This window comes from Struthio camelus, chromosome 23, assembly GCF_040807025.1.
Source record: "Struthio camelus isolate bStrCam1 chromosome 23, bStrCam1.hap1, whole genome shotgun sequence".
NCBI classification, from domain to species: Eukaryota; Metazoa; Chordata; class Aves; order Struthioniformes; family Struthionidae; genus Struthio; species Struthio camelus.
This window is the reverse complement of record NC_090964.1, coordinates 6499875-6514151: the sequence shown is the minus strand read 5'-3', so window position 1 is coordinate 6514151 and position 14277 is coordinate 6499875. Positions and strand designations below refer to the sequence as shown.

At 70.7% G+C, this 14277-nt stretch overlaps 1 protein-coding gene across 4 annotated transcripts; it reads right to left on the bottom strand.

The window, feature by feature from the left end:
• Window positions 1-3607: 3607 nt before the first annotated feature.
• Window positions 3608-14032, bottom strand: FGR (FGR proto-oncogene, Src family tyrosine kinase). Of its 4 annotated transcripts, XM_068917507.1 has the most exons (15): window positions 13856-13948; window positions 13082-13213; window positions 10334-10384; window positions 9868-10123; window positions 9651-9753; window positions 9239-9337; window positions 8965-9068; window positions 8722-8871; window positions 8053-8217; window positions 6683-6862; window positions 6401-6477; window positions 6154-6307; window positions 5654-5785; window positions 4968-5387; window positions 3612-3723 (listed from the first exon to the last, which is right to left on the bottom strand). In XM_068917507.1, the coding sequence occupies exons 4-14, from the start codon at window positions 10109-10111 to the stop codon at window positions 5179-5181; spliced, it is 1617 nt and encodes a 538-aa protein (XP_068773608.1). In that variant the 5' UTR covers window positions 10112-10123; window positions 10334-10384; window positions 13082-13213; window positions 13856-13948; the 3' UTR covers window positions 3612-3723; window positions 4968-5178. The 4 variants fall into 4 exon arrangements, with proteins under 4 accessions (XP_068773605.1, XP_068773608.1, XP_068773607.1 ...); XM_068917504.1 differs by lacking the exon at window positions 13082-13213 and having other exon boundaries at window positions 3608-3723; window positions 13856-13995; XM_068917506.1 differs by lacking the exons at window positions 3612-3723; window positions 8053-8217 and adding an exon at window positions 7328-7483 and having other exon boundaries at window positions 4323-5387; window positions 13856-14032.
• Between the last annotated feature and the right edge of the window lie 245 nt (window positions 14033-14277).

The window sequence follows — 14277 nt, the reverse complement described above, 5'->3', positions numbered from 1 at the left end:
TAAAACGGCCGCAGAAGGGACCCACCCCTCCGCGACCCCCAGCTCCGCGACGCCCCCAGGCAGGGCGGTCGGCGGGCAGCGCAGCGATCCCAAACTTAGCTCGAGGTCAGGCATTTCTATCCGCCGCTGACTGCCGCCGCGGCAGAGCGATGCTCCCGATCCCCTTCTCCCCGGCGGTGCGACGAGACCCCCCGCGCCGGCGCCCACTCCGCGGCCCCAGCGTCCCTGCTCCTTGCTCTGGATTCGTCCCGGGGGAAAATGTTTCTCGGGAAACCCGTACAAACCAGAGGCCAGAGCAAGAGGGTGGGAGCAGGGGCGGAGAGGCCGCGTCTCTGGCCGGCGTGCCCAGAGCCAGACCTGGGGTGGCAGCGGCCGCTCAGGATACGTCCCTCCCCGCCTCGGTTTCCCTTACGGGGACACGGTCCCTGCAGGCCTGTCCTGAGCGTCATCGAGCCTCAAATTGAGTTTTTGGCTGTCTTCCACTGTTGTCTGGCCATTGCCACCGCGGGGACGGGGGGGGGGGTCTGACGCGTGACCGGAGCGCTCCGCTCCCCGGGGATGGCTGTGCGGGGATGGAGCCGGTCCCCGAGCCCGCTCCGCGTGCCGACAGCTCCTGGGCGGCCGGCAGCAGCTTTGGGCGAGGGGCCCCCGCTAGCCGCCCGCTGGGGAGGGGGCGGCGTGCCCGGCGGCTCCCGCGCCCGGCGCCGGCCATCTGCAGCGGTCTCGCACCTGCGCCCGCCGTGCTTGGCAGCGCACGGGCCTGCTCGCTCCAGAAACGCAGTTTCCCCCCCCCCCCGGCCCGCTGCCCGCGAGCTCGCGCCACGCTCGCATGGCACCGACCCCGGCAGGCAGCAGGGCTTGCATCCAGCCGGAGCTGGCCAGCTCGGGCTGGGCAGGCAGGAGCAGCCGGGGAGGAGCGGGAAAGGCAGCTCCGGGCAGGACGGGGTGGCGGGGCGCTGCAGGGCACCCTGGTGCTGAGACCCCGAGGTGCAAGGCGCGCTGTGGCCGGGCGGAGGGCGGCAAAGGGCGATGCTGAACGCCAGGCTGTCGCCGAGCTGCTTTTGCCTCCTCGCTGGGTGATGCCGCAGCCGAAGCTCGGCTCGGCAGCGCTGCCCGGGGCCACCGGCTGGAGCTGGACAGGTGGCGGGACGGAGACGGGGGCCGGGGCTGGCCCGGGGTCCCCGCGTTGCGGATGCTGGCATCGCCCTGGCTGTGCTCCGGCCTCCCTGGTACCCGCAGCTGGACCTCTCCTGAGCTGTCAAGCCCCAGCTCTGCGGCAAAACCGAGCCCTGCAGCGTCCCCGGGGGTGCAGCCTGGCTCCCCAGCGCTGCCGGCTGGCTGCGCCCCGGGGCGAGCCCTGCCCGGGGTGCCGGGGAGCTGCGCAGGGCTGCGGCCGTGCCCGCGGCGGCCGCTCCTCCGGCCGCCGGGAGAGCGGGTCCCCGCGGTCGATGGAGCCCAGCATTAACATAAAATCAATCCCTTCGGTGGCGAAACTGCAGCCTTTAACCCCTTCGGGCCGGCAGAGCCGCCCGCTGACTTGGCGCTGGAGCGGAGCAGGAGCGCCCACGCCGCCCGCAGCGCTGCCCGGGGCCGCAGGGACGGGGAGCAACGTTGTTTTGGGGCGGAAAGCCAGAATCCGGCCCAGCCTCCGGAGCCGGCTGACGGGAAGCAAAAGCGGAGCGTTAGGAAGTCAGCGTGCGCGCGGGCCGCCCGCCGGGAAGCCCGCTCCATCAGCCTGCCCCTCCTTGCTAAACCTGGCCCTGGATTTACATTTTTATTCCTTTTTCAGTGAATTTGGGGCTGGAGGAAATTGCCAGACTGGCGGCCTTCCCCGCGCCGCGGCCGCCCCGCGCCCCTCTGCTCCGTCTCCCCAGCCGCCGCCGTGCACAGCCCTCTTCTCCCTAAGGTGCCCGAAACGGCCGCGCAGCCAGGCGGGCACGGCATCGGCTTCCTCCCGGCCCGGCGGGGGAGAAGCCCCGAGCCGGGCGGCACTGGGCTTGCAGAGCAAGGGGGGGACGGGGCTGGGGACGAGGGACACGCGTCCCTTGGGCGTCCCTCGCCTTAGTGGGTGCCAAACAGGTGACGGTGGGGTGTTGGGCGGGTGTAAGCGCACGCGTGGCTGCGTGCTGGCAGGGGCGCGCATCCCCCCCGACCTCCCAGGCTGCAAAATTTCCCCAGAAACGCTTCCTTTTTGCCCCGACCAAGGGGCAGCGCGGCAGCGGCGGCGGGAGGGGATGCCGCGCTGGCGGAGCCCCCCCCCGGCCCCGGCGCTGCCTGGGAGCCGCAGGCGCGGGGCGCCCGGAGCCCGGGCGCTGCAATCTGGCGACCTGGGCTCTGCCCGCCGCCGGCTGGTGCCAACCGCCTCCTCTCCGCGGCTGTTCTTGCCACGCAATCTGCTCTGCTCGCCCGGCCCCCTCGGCTCCGGGCAGCCTGCCACGCCGCCTAGCCAAGCCTGGCCGGGGGCCTGGCCCTTCCCAGGAGGAATTTCTCCCTCGGATGGGGAAGGAGGCGGAGGGGGGGGGAACAGGCGCTGGCAACTCGGCCGTGCTGCCCGCCGGGCAGCACCGAGGGATCCGCAGCCCTGGCACGGCCGGGCCACGCAGGGCGGGGAGAAACCGGCTTAAAAATCCAGGGGGGGCGGCGGGGAGCTGCAGAGGTGGCCGGCAGCGCTTGGTGGGGGGGAGCGGCGCGTCCCACCGCCGGCTGGACACAGGCCTGCGCCGCCCTTCGCCACCTGCCCTCGGCCGCCCCCGGCCCGAGCCCCCCGCGCGGGGCCGGGGCCGGTCCCCCTTCCCACCGCTGCTGCTGGGGAATTCATTAGCCGGCCACAGCTGGGCCCTGCTGGGGAGGCCAAGCCGCGAGGAAGATTAACCTCTTCCTCTCCAGCCTCCGAGCGCGGGATGCTGCCTGCCTCCCGCGTGCTGGTGCGCAGGCGAGCGGGGGGCTGCCGGCTCTCGGGTGCTGCTGCAGCCTGCAAGAGGAGACCGAGAGCAGCCCCAGCCCCTCCAAAACCCAGGCACCTTCCTCCCTGCCGCTGGCTGGAAGGGGCCACGCTGCTGGGTACCGACCGCCAGCCCCCCCAGGAGCTGCGAGCAGGGCAGCGTGCTCTGCAAGGATGCTGGGTGCGGGGTGCCCTGCGTGGGTGCAGCTCTGGATGCCAGTCTGCTATCGCGGCCCCGAACGAAACCCCAGCGCTTCCCAGCCCGCCAGGATTGCTGGGCTGTTTGCAAGGGGGAAGCTCGTGCTGCAGCCCCAAACCGCCCTGGGGGGTGCTGGGGGGCCTGCGGGTCGCTGCTAGCTGTCGACGTGGCTTTCCAGGCTCTTTCTCTGCCTTCCTGTGTGCAGGGGGCCAGCTCGTCCCCCCCCCACACCTCATGTGGGTGCCCCTGCCCCAGGCTGGAGGGGGTGAGGATACGGCGCCTGGTCCAGGCTCGGCTCAGCCTGGCCGGCCGCCCTGGGTGGGGATGGGTGCCCCCACACCAAGTCTTGCAGTCCAGGGTTGCCTCCCCCCCCCCAGCTCTAGCCACCCCCCCCATCCCAAACCCCCCAGCTGGGGCAGCCCCTCTCCCCCGGGACGGGGCTGGAAGGATTCAGGCCTCCCCACGCTTGTTAGAAAGGTTTTATTTCTCTCTATTTACAGACTGGATTTAAAAAAACAAATACACAATAAAACCAACCCCTTCCCTTCCCCCTAAACCCACCCCCCGCCCCGGCTGGCACCACCTGGGAGAGGGGCCGGGCGCCCACCCACGGCCCCGACTCGCAGGCGGACGGGGGTCCTGGCGCTGGGGAGCAGGGCTGGGACCGAGCCCGCGAGAACAGGGGCCTTGGGCAAAGGGGGTGCCCGGGGGGGGCAGCCAGCCCCCCGGGATCCCTCCAGTGCCATCGCATTGCCGTTGCTCCCCCTTTGCCCCTCACCAGCCCCCCACTTTGACGCTTGCCGCAGGGGTCTGAGCCACGCTGCAGCTGGGGCACCCCCCCCCCCGGGGCACCGCAAACCCAGCGGCCCCCCCGCACCCCCCACCCGCTCGTGGGGCAGCGGGGAGCAGCCCCCACTTAGAGCTGCCCCTCTGCCACCAGCCTGGACCCAGCACAGCGTCCCCAGGGCTGCCCGTGGCCCTGACCCCCCCCAGGACCCCTTATCCCCCCCCTCCCCCCCAGTGCAAGCAGGGATTTATGGCTTTCAGAATTTGGCTCTGCTTTAAGGAGAGGAGATAAAAGGGGGGGGGCAAGGAAATTCCCCCAAACACAGGGAACCCTGGGGGCGAGATGGCTGCTGGCGTGAGGGGTGGAACATCCTATAAAGTAAAGATGATATAAGGGAGGGGGGTTGCATTGAGTTGTATTGGGGGGGCTTGGGCTGAGCTTCCCTAGGTCAGTGCCAGGATTTGGGGGAGGGGGTTAACCCCCACCATAGCTGCCCAGAGCTGAGCTGGGGGACAGGAGCTTGGGGACTGGCATGGGGAGGGGGCACCCTTGGGCGCCCCCCAGGCCTGTGCTGCTATGTGGCAAGGGGTGTTGGCGGGGGGCTACCGTGGGGTCCACCCCCCCCAACGTGTGCTAATGCTACTGAAGGGGCCCTGAGGAGGTGCGGGGGGAGCCTGGGGTGGGCGTCCATTCCCCGGAGCCCTCACCCCCAGCTGCCTCCCCATCCCTGGCCCAGAGGGGCACCTACAAGGGCACTGCCCCCCCCCCCCCCCCCCGCATGGCCCTGCGGTCCCTAGGGCGCCCACGCCAGCTCATTTCCCCCCACGGGGTGCCGTTCCTGGGGGGGGACGAACCCTTGGGCAGCCCTAACTCTGAGCAGGGTGGGGGCGAGCGGGGGTCTGCACCATGGTGGAGGGGGCCGCCGGTCCTCCCCCCCCCTCCCCAGCCAAAGCCACTTTTCTGGTTAAAAGCTGGGTGCGAAGGCAACGAGAGAGGGCTTGTGCCCAGCCGGGGCGGGGGGCTCGGCTCTGCCCCCTCACCGAGTCCAAAATCCTTGTGCAAAGCCCCTCGTCCTGCCTGGGGCGTTCCCCCCCCACCCCCAAAGGGCACCCACAGCGGGCAAAGGGAGTAACCAAACCCCCCCCTCCCCGGAAAAGGGCAGGATTGTCCAAAAGTCACCCGCAAAGTCTGGTGCCCAAAGAAAGTCCGGGGGGTGGCGGCTCAGCCCCCGGCGGGGCAGGCGGGCCGGGGTCACTGGTTGTCGCCCGGCTGGTACTGGGGCTCGGTGGCGGTGAAGTAGTCCTCGAGGAAGGACTGGAGGTACTCGAAGGTGGGGCGCTCCTCGGGCTCCCGCTTCCAGCACTGCACCATCGCCTCGTGCAGCGAGGGCGGGCAGCTGCCCGGGCACTGCATGCGGTACCCGCGCTCCACCTGCTCCAGCACCTCCCGGTTGTTCATCCCTGCGGGCACAGGCAAGTGGGGAAACTGAGGCACGGAGCGGGACGAGAAGTCGGGCGCCCGGCATCTCCTCCGAGCGCTGAACGTAACGCTGTCCTGCCTCACCACGTGTTTCGCAAAGGGAGGCCCGGCTCAGCCCTGGGCCCCCGAGGGATGGGGAAACTGAGGCACAGGGCACGCCTTGCCCAGCGATGCTGCACTGGGAAGGGTCAAAGCCTGCCCTGCTCGCAACCCCCGGGGTGCCCGCTGCCCCGGCCGGGGGCCGTACCTGGGTAGGGCACCCGGCCTTTGGTCACCAGCTCCGTCAGGAGGATGCCGAAGGACCAGACGTCCGACTTGATGGTGAACTTCCCGTAGAGCGCGGCCTCCGGCGCCGTCCACTTGATGGGGAACTTAGCGCCTGCAGGGGCAAGGGGAGGCTGGGTGAGCCAAAGCGGGGGCACCCAGCGCCCAGGACACCCAGCGCCCACGGCAGCCTCCACCTAGGACACCCAGCACCTGGGGTACCCAGCACACCCTATACTCAGGACACCCTGCACCCATGGCACTCAGCACCCAGAGCAGCCTGCACCAAGCACTGGGGATACCCTGCACCTGGGTGCCCAGCAGCTGGGGCACCCTGCACCCAGGACACCCAGAACCCGGGACACCCAGCATCCAGGGAGTCCTGCACCCGAGACACCCAGCCCCTGGGGCACCCAGAGGTGGGACGCGGCACGGCGGGGACAGGCAGCGGTCCCCAAGGTGAAGGGGACGGTGCCAGCTCACCCTGGCGCGCCGTGTACTCGTTGTCCTCGATGAGGCGAGCGAGGCCGAAGTCGGCGATCTTGCAGACCAGGTTGTCGCCCACGAGGATGTTGGCGGCGCGGAGGTCCCGGTGGATGTAGTTCATCCTCTCGATGTAGGCCATGCCCGCGGCGATCTGGGCAAGGGGGACGCAGTGAGGACACCTCCCCCCGGCGAGGACGGGGACCCCATGGGGGTGCCCCCCCTCCCCGTGCCAGCCCCCCGGTACCTGGGCAGCCATGTCCACCAGCTGGGGCAGCTTCAGGTATCGGCCATCCCCGTCCTTTAGGAAATCCAGCAAGCTACCTGGGGGCAGAGGGTGCTAGTTAAAGCACCCGAGCGCCAGCCGTGCCCACCCAAGGGTGCCCTCCCCCGGTGGTGGGGCTGGGGCTGGGTCCCTGCCTGTCCCTGCTGCACCCAGGCAGGGTGACAGCTTCCAACAGAGCAGGGGGCAGGAAAAGCTGGGGAGACGGCCCCGGCCGGCACCCCACGGGCCATGCCCCCCGCTCACCCTGGCTCATGAACTCGGTGACGATGTAGATGGGCTCCTCCGACACCACGGCGTACAGCTGCACCAGCTTGTCGTGCCGCAGCCGCTTCATGATCTGAGCCTCCTCCAGGAAGGCCTCGGGCGACATGGTGCCCGGCTTCAGCGTCTTCACCGCCACCTTGGTGGTGCCGTTCCACGTACCTGGGCCAGGGGACACGGGGTCACGCCGAGCCCAAGGGCCACCCAGCCCGCCTGGTCCTGGCAGGGCTGGGATGGAGGGAGGCATGGATGGAGGGATGCATGGACACATGGATGGAGGGATGCATGGATGGAGAGATGCATGGACATATGGATGGAGGGATGCATGGGTGGACGATGCATGGATGCTGCATGCTTGCACGGAGGGATGCATGGATGGAGGAGCAAGGCAATCAGGGCAGGGCAGGAAAGGGGGATGATACCACCATACCCACCCCAGGACAGGGCCCCCTCACCCCATAGCATGGGCACTAGGCACCCGTGGGCTCATCGCCTGTTACCATCCTTACCCTGGTCCCCATCCCTCCGCAGGGGAGCCTGTGCCAGGCTGCCGTCTCCCCCCGGCACCCCGCGATGCCGCTGGCCAAGGAGAGCCAGAGCGCTCCGTGCCCACCCGGCCAGCCTTACCCTTCCACACGTCTCCGAAACATCCCATGCCGAGTTTCGTGTCGAGGCTGATGGACTCGCGCGCTATCTCCCAGGCGTCCTTAGCTAATCCCAGGGTCTGGGGCTTCATAGCGGGGCACGCGTGGGTTAGCAGATGGCACAACCCATCGTTATACTCTGCAAGGGGGGGCACGGAGGGAGCAGTGCAGGATGGGGTGAATGCAGCATGCACGCGGAGCGGAGGGAGGACGGGGCGGAGGAGGAAGAGGAAGACGAGGAAGAGAACCCCCCCGCCAGGCCTGGTCCTGTCTTCTGCTTGCGGTCCCATCTGAAATGTGGGGCTGCCTGCCCACGCAGGGAGGTTGTGGGGCACCTTGGGGTGCTAAGGGGGTGCCACAGCCCCCCCAGTGCCACATGAAGGGGGGGGCTGATGCCAGGGCGACCCCGGAGTGGGAGATGGGATGTTTCCCCACGCCAGGTGCGAATCCAAGGGCAGCGTCTCTTGCCCATGGCAGGCTGGAGGGGGCCAAATTTAGACTGAATTTAGGAGCGGAGGGGACAAAACGCCCCCCTATGCTCGTGTGCAAAGAGCAAGGACCAAACACCGCTTGCAGAGCCCTTAGTCGTGGGGCTGAGACCGGCAAACTCGTGTCGCTCGGCCTCCTCCGGCGAGCACCAGGCCTGGGCGGGGGGCTCCCCTCGGCGCCCGCCCCGCCGCTCGCCCCGGCCTGCCCGCCGGGTCCTACCCATCCACACTTCCCCGAACTGCCCGTTGCCCAGCTTCTTGAGGAGCTGGAGCGACTCGCGGGGGATCTCCCACACGTCCTTGGTTTTGACCGAGAGGTCGGCCAGCTTGGGCGTTCCCTTGCGGCACGGCACGGCCAGGCGGCAGCACAGCCCCGCCGCGCGCTCTGGGGCGCCGGGGTCGGGGGGAGAGAGACACGGGTGAGCTGCGGCCCCCCGCCCGCCTGTCCGGGTACCCCAGCGTCACCCGCGGGAAAGCCCTCCGGGGTGCAGCCGGGGCCCCCCAAAACCCACGTCAAAAACGGGTGCAACCTCCCCCCCGCCTTGGGGGGCCGGCACGGCTTGTTTTGGGGGAGCGGGGGCACAACATCGCAGCCTGGAGGAGCCGGGGGCACAGCACCCGCTGCCTGCACCGATCCCCGCTCCGGCCGCCGCCATTCCCACCTCTGCCCGGGGGCTGCGGCCGGCTGCGCTGGGGAAGGGGCCGATCCTCGCCCACCCCCGGGGCCGATATACCTTCTCCAGAGAGACGGCGGCTCCCTGCACCGAGGGTCCCCCCCGGCCCCGATGCCGGCGCCAGAACACGCTCTTCCTCCTCCAGTTAAACCCAGTTTAACCCAGTGAACGCAGCCGGGGCTGCGGCTTTGCAAACCCCCCCCGGCCCGCCGTACCCACGTAGTGCTGCACCAGCTGCTGCACGCTGTCGAACTGGGCGCGCGTGGTGATGTAGTAGCCGCCGTTGTCCAGCTTGCGGATCTTATAGTGCTTGACGTGGTCCCCCTTCGCCTCGTCCCAGTCGCGGATGGAGAGCGAGTAGGCGCCTGGCGGGGCGGCGGGTCAGGGGGGGCCGGCGGCAGCGGCCGGAGGGGGGGGGGGGTCCGGTGAGCCCCCGCGGCCCCCCTTGCACCCCGTACCTTTCGTGGTCTCGCTCTCGCGGATGAGGAAGGTGCCGCAGCCGTTGCCGTGGCCCAGGAGCTGCCGCTCCGCGTCCTTGCGCCCCATCTTCCCGAAGTACCACCTGCGGCGGGCGCGGGCGTCAGGGGGCCCCCGCAGCCCGCGTCGCCCTGGGGCCGGGGGCGATGGGGTAAAGGGGTGGCGGGGGGGGTGGGCGGCACGTGCCCGGACGCCTGGGTGCCGGGCAGCTGGGCTGGGTGAAAGGGGCTCTGCGTCCCCCCTCCTTGTACTCACTCTTCTGCCTGGATGGAGTCCACGGGGGCTACGTAGTTGCTGGGGATGTAGCCCGTAGCGCCCGAGCTCAGCGACCTGGCCTCCCACCAGTCCCCCTCGCTGCGGAAAGACGAAGGGACGGTGAGGAAGACGGGCGGACGGATGGACGGACCTGCCCACCCTGCGCCTCCCCTCCCCGCGACCCAGCAGCCCCGGGCGCCTGCTCTCCCCCCACCTTCGGTAGAAACCCCGTCCACCACGCCAACGGCGGTGCGTGCTGAGACCGCCCGACTCATGACACACGTGGCTCCCGTTCTCTTCCAGGCATGCAGCAACGGTGCCAAGGCCACTCAGCACCCAGACCCGGGGGCACCTCAGCGGGTGGCCCGGGGCGGGGTTGGGGGGCCGCGGCGGAGGGGCCGGGGGTGCTCACGTGTTGTTGATGATGTGGAATTTCTCCCCTTTCTGGAAAGTCAGGTCATCCTCCGTCCTGGCCTCGTAGTCGTACAGGGCGACGAAGAGCGTCACGCCGCCGCCTGCGGCATGCAGAGGGCAGGGCAGTGAGCGGGGCCGGCCGGCCCCACGCGCCCAGCGCTGCACGGGTGCATCCCCCCCGCTGCCGGCGGCAGCGCGCCCGGACACCCGCTGACCTGCGATGCCGCCGCTGCGCCCGTGCAGCGTGTTGGAGGGGTAGAGCCCCGGCCCGGCAAAGGCGGGCGCCGAGGGCACCGCCGCGCCGTGGAAGTTGTTGAAGTCGGGGATGTGGGTGAAGGCGACGCCGGGCTGCGTGGGGTCGGGGTCGTACCGGGAGGTGGGTGCCGGGGGGGGGCCGCCGGTGCTGCTCTCTGGCTGGCCCTTGCCGGAGCCCTTCTCTTTGCAGTGCACGCAGCCCATCCTGGGCACGGCCTGCGGGGGGGAGCGGGGCGGCCGTGGCGCACACGAGGGCCGTGCACATGTGCGCCATGCACACGCGCGCCGGGCACACGTGCGCCGTGCACACACATGCTGTGCACACGCGTGCCGTGCACACGTGCAGGGTGCTCACACCGCCCCCCCCCAGCCCCGCACCCATCCTGCCCCCGCGCCCGGCCGCCCCCCCACCCCGGCCCCACTCACTGCGACGGCTCCTCGGGTCACTTGAGCTGCTCCATGGAGGAGGAGACGCCCCTGCGGACACCGGGGAGAGGGTGTGAGGGACCCCCGGCTGCAGCCAGGTCCCGCGGGAAGGCTGGGGGGAGCCCCTGTGCACCCCGTCTGCATCACCCCATCCCTCCCTGGGGCCACCCGGCGGGGACGGAGGCCCCCGGCGCGTCCCCATGCTGCCACCGGCGGGTGCAGGAGGACGGGTCCCCGCTCGCCACGCTGCCGTCGGGGCCGAGCTCCTCGGGGCCGTGCACCGCCACGGAGCCGGAAACCGGACCCCCGCCGCTCGCTTCAGGTGCGAGCGGGAATTTCGGCAAGGTTTCCCAGTGGGAAGCCTGTCCCCAGCCCCGTCACCTGCCCGGGATGCGGGACCCTGCCGAGCGGCGGCCACCCAGCGCCACCAGGCTGGGCCGCGTTTTGGGGTCGGCGGCTCCGCAGCGGCGGCGACCCGGCCGCCATACGGCGTCTCCCCCAGCTCCAGCCCCAGGAGCCGGCCCAAAACGGCGCTTCACGTGCCAGGTGCGTGCCTTCCCCCCGACCTCGTGCTCCAAAAAGCAGGAAGAAATTGAACGTCAGGTCAAACGCCGGGTTTTTGGGGGGCTGTCTTGCGGCGAAATCAGAGAGTCAAAAAAGGTGGTTTTGGGCCCGATGAAACGTTTCACACGGGTTTCCCCCGTCACGGTCTGTGATTCACTTTCCTCCCTCTTGGCAGGGAGTTTCTAAACACCAAACTTTCACACTCCGCCAGCGGAAACGGCCCCGCTCGCTCCCTTCCACCTTTGCTTTCGACACCAGCAATGTGGCAAGGCCGAGGCCGTTGCAGATGGGGCAGCGTTGCCAAATCCCAGAGGGCTTGGCTGGGGACTTTTTTTTTGCTGATGAGAAGGAAACATTTCAGCTGACAAACGTCCGCCGTGCTCTCACAACCTCGCCCGAAACGCTCACCCTGCTGGACTCCAAAACTTCCCATTTTACTGAATTTCTCTAGTCCGCCTGCGCCAAATGCAGCGGCCGGAGCTGCGGCAGGAAGCAAAGAGCATCTTTACACAAGCACGAGCCCTAAACGTCCCGGCACCGCAGTCCCGTCCCCTCGGACGATGCCGGAGCCAGGATCGAACTTGCGGCTGCGGCAGAGGCAGCGTGCCAGGCACTGCCCGAGGCTGCCCTGTGCGGAGACCCCACCAACTCGTCACCCCCGTGCCACCCTGGGAGCGATGCACGCAGCCACAGTCGCTGCACAGGGGCTCGCGGCAGCGGTCCAGGCCCGGCGCAGGCGGCTGAGGGCAACGGGTTCGGAGGAAGTCACGTCACCCCCGGCCAGCACCTTCGCAGCGCCAGGAGGAAGTGGCCGGGGAGCGTGACATGGAGGAGGAGGAGGGGGAGGAAGGTGACGGTGCCGTGGCTGCCAAGGGGAACCTCCGGGCTGGCAGGATCCCAGGCTCTCGGGGATGGAGGAAGCGAGGGCGAGAGGTGCCCCGGGGGCAGCCCGCCACCCGCTCTGCGCCGCGTCCCTTGTCCTCCGGCCCCGCACGCCCCCGGCCTCCGCACGCGGCCCCGCACCCCCAGCCGCTCCCGCCTCGCCGCCGCAGCCTCCCCGCGCAAAGAGGAACCGAGATCGCTGCCCGACGGGGCCCCGAGCCGCTCGGCTCGGAGACCTCCCGGGGTCCCCAGCCCCGTCTCGGCTGTGGGAACCTCCTCCATCACCCCGGGCCCCTGGACCTCGCTGGTCCCGAGGGGGAAACCGAGGCACGAGGCCGCTGCAGCAGCCTGCATGGAGGGGAAGAGGCCCATTAGGGCACACGTCCCCCAGCCCTTTCCCCATCCCGGGTCCGGGAATCCCGCAGACCCCTCTCGCTGCCCGCACGGTCCCCAGGAGGGGACGGGAGGGCTCCAGCACCCTGCGTCCTGCATCGGGGCCTGCGACCTGGAGCCAGAGGCCCCGGGGTCGGTGTCCTGCCTCCCGGCTCATCCGGTGGCTGCTGCTGGGAACGGGCCTGGCAGATCCCGCCGGCAGCAGGCTTCCCGAGGAGACAGGGCGCGAGGAGGGAGGGGGAAGGCCCCGCCGTGCCGGTGACCACCTGCTCCCAGGGCCGGACCCACGGCGCAAGCAAAGCAGCCCGATGGGAGCGCGCTGGGCTGGTTCATGCTCACAGGGGACGGAGCGATAACTGGCACCGGCGGGATGAGCAACAGGCCTCCAAGAGCCGCGAGAGCGTTCCCGGAGCGCAGATTTGCAGGTGGAGGGTCCCGGCGCCGCGGCTGGGGTGCGTGCAGGCAGGAAGCTCTCGCCGCCCGCCGCCTGCCCGGCCGTAGGAAGCGAGGCCGCAGCGCAGGGCTATTTCCGGGCAAACGCTCCCGACCGTGGCGCCCGTGCAGCGGCCGGCAACCCGTGGCCGCGCTTCCCCTTCTCCCGCCTTACTGGGATGAGAAAGCCAGGGAGGGAGGTTTGGAGGGGGCTGCGGCCGTGCACGGCATCGTGCCTGCCCCAGCGGGGCTCGCCAGGCCCTTCGGCTCTGCTGGGCGGCAGGGGGGCAGAAGAGCGACATCATATTTGCCCCTGCACAAATCCCCCGGGGCAAAGAGGAGCAACACCCCGCTGCACCCAGCAACGATACGCCCCGTGCAAGCCCACCTGCAGCCCTCGCCGGGTGCAATCAGGCCTTTTCCACCCCCCGCCCTCGGCCGGGCTCCGCACGTCCGTCCCCAGCGCGGCGGTGTCACCTGCCCCGCAGCCGCAGGAGCTCTGCGCGGCGGTGTCACCCCTGCCCCGCTCTCGCCAGCTTCCCCAGCCCCATCGCTGGCTGGGAAAGCAGGATTTCCGTTGGAAGAAGAGCAATTCCCGGATCCGAGGGGCTGCAGAGGAGGAGGAAACGAGCCAAAGGCTGAGCACAGCCCCGCCAGGGCTCCAAATACAATGTCCCGAAAGGAGCAGGGTGGGGAGGGAATTGTACAGCACAGGAAGTGGCGAGTTCCTGCTCCTACGCGAGACACACCAAGGGCTCGGGACGAGGCGCGGGGGGAGCTGCGCCCCCGGCCGCTCCGCGGGGGCGGCAGCTGAACCCCCCCCCCTCCCGGGACCCCGCATCGGGGCGGCAGCTGAACCCCCCCCCCCCACCACCACCAAACGGCCAAAGGGCGGCCGCGGGCTCCTGCGGGGCCGGGGCGGCAGGTGCCCCCGGGCCGCCAGCCGCCCCCTGCCCGCCGCGCCGGGGCCGCAGCCGCAGCGGCGCCGAGCGAAGGCTCCGCTCCGCTCCGCTGCCCGCCCGCGGCCGCCCCGCCGGGGGGGGGGGGCGAGCTGGCCGCTGCCCCCTCCCCAGCTGAGCTGCCCTTGCCCTAGAGGAGGGAGGGGGAAAGGGAACGGGGGTCTTTTTCCCCCCCTCCAACACCCCCCCCCACCGCAGACTTATCGCCCAGCCGCCGTCCCCCGCTGCTCCCGCTCGCCGCCCGGCCAGGGGGCCAGCGGAGCCCCCCCCCCCCCGCCGCGCCCCCTCCTACCGTGCGCCGCGCTGCTCCGGCTCGCACGGAGCCCCGGCGAGGGCGAAGGGCGCGGGGCGAGCGTGTCCGCGTGTCCGTGCGTGTCCGTGTGTCCGCGTGGGCGTGTGTTTCCCTGTGCCTTCAGCTCGCTCGCGCTGCGGAGCGCCGCTTCCCCTCCCCGCTCCCCCCCTTCCCCCCCGCGCTCTCCGGCACCGCTCGGTTGCGGCGCCGCCGGGGCCGGGGCCGGGGCCGGGGCCGGGGCCGGGGCCGGGGCCGGGGGCTCGCTCCGCCCGCGCGGCCCCTCTGGGCGGGCGGGCAGCCCTGGAGCCCGCTGCTCTCGGCGTGGCGAGTTGGTGGGGTCTCGATTCACGCCTGCCCCTTCCTGGCCCTGCGCTGTGCTGTCCCGGGGGGTGGGGGGGTGACGCACCTTGCCCAGGGGTGCC

Excerpts from the sequence above, each read along its gene's own strand:
- FGR (XM_068917504.1), bottom strand. The coding sequence starts at position 10,111 with ATGGGCTGCGTGCACTGCAAAGAGAAGGGCTCCGGCAAGGGCCAGCCA. Across the intron at positions 9,069-9,238 it reads GACTCCATCCAGGCAGAAGA|GTGGTACTTCGGGAAGATGG; the intron begins GTGAGTACAAGG and ends CGCCCGCCGCAG. Across the intron at positions 6,478-6,682 it reads CACCGAGTTCATGAGCCAGG|GTAGCTTGCTGGATTTCCTA; the intron begins GTGAGCGGGGGG and ends CTCTGCCCCCAG.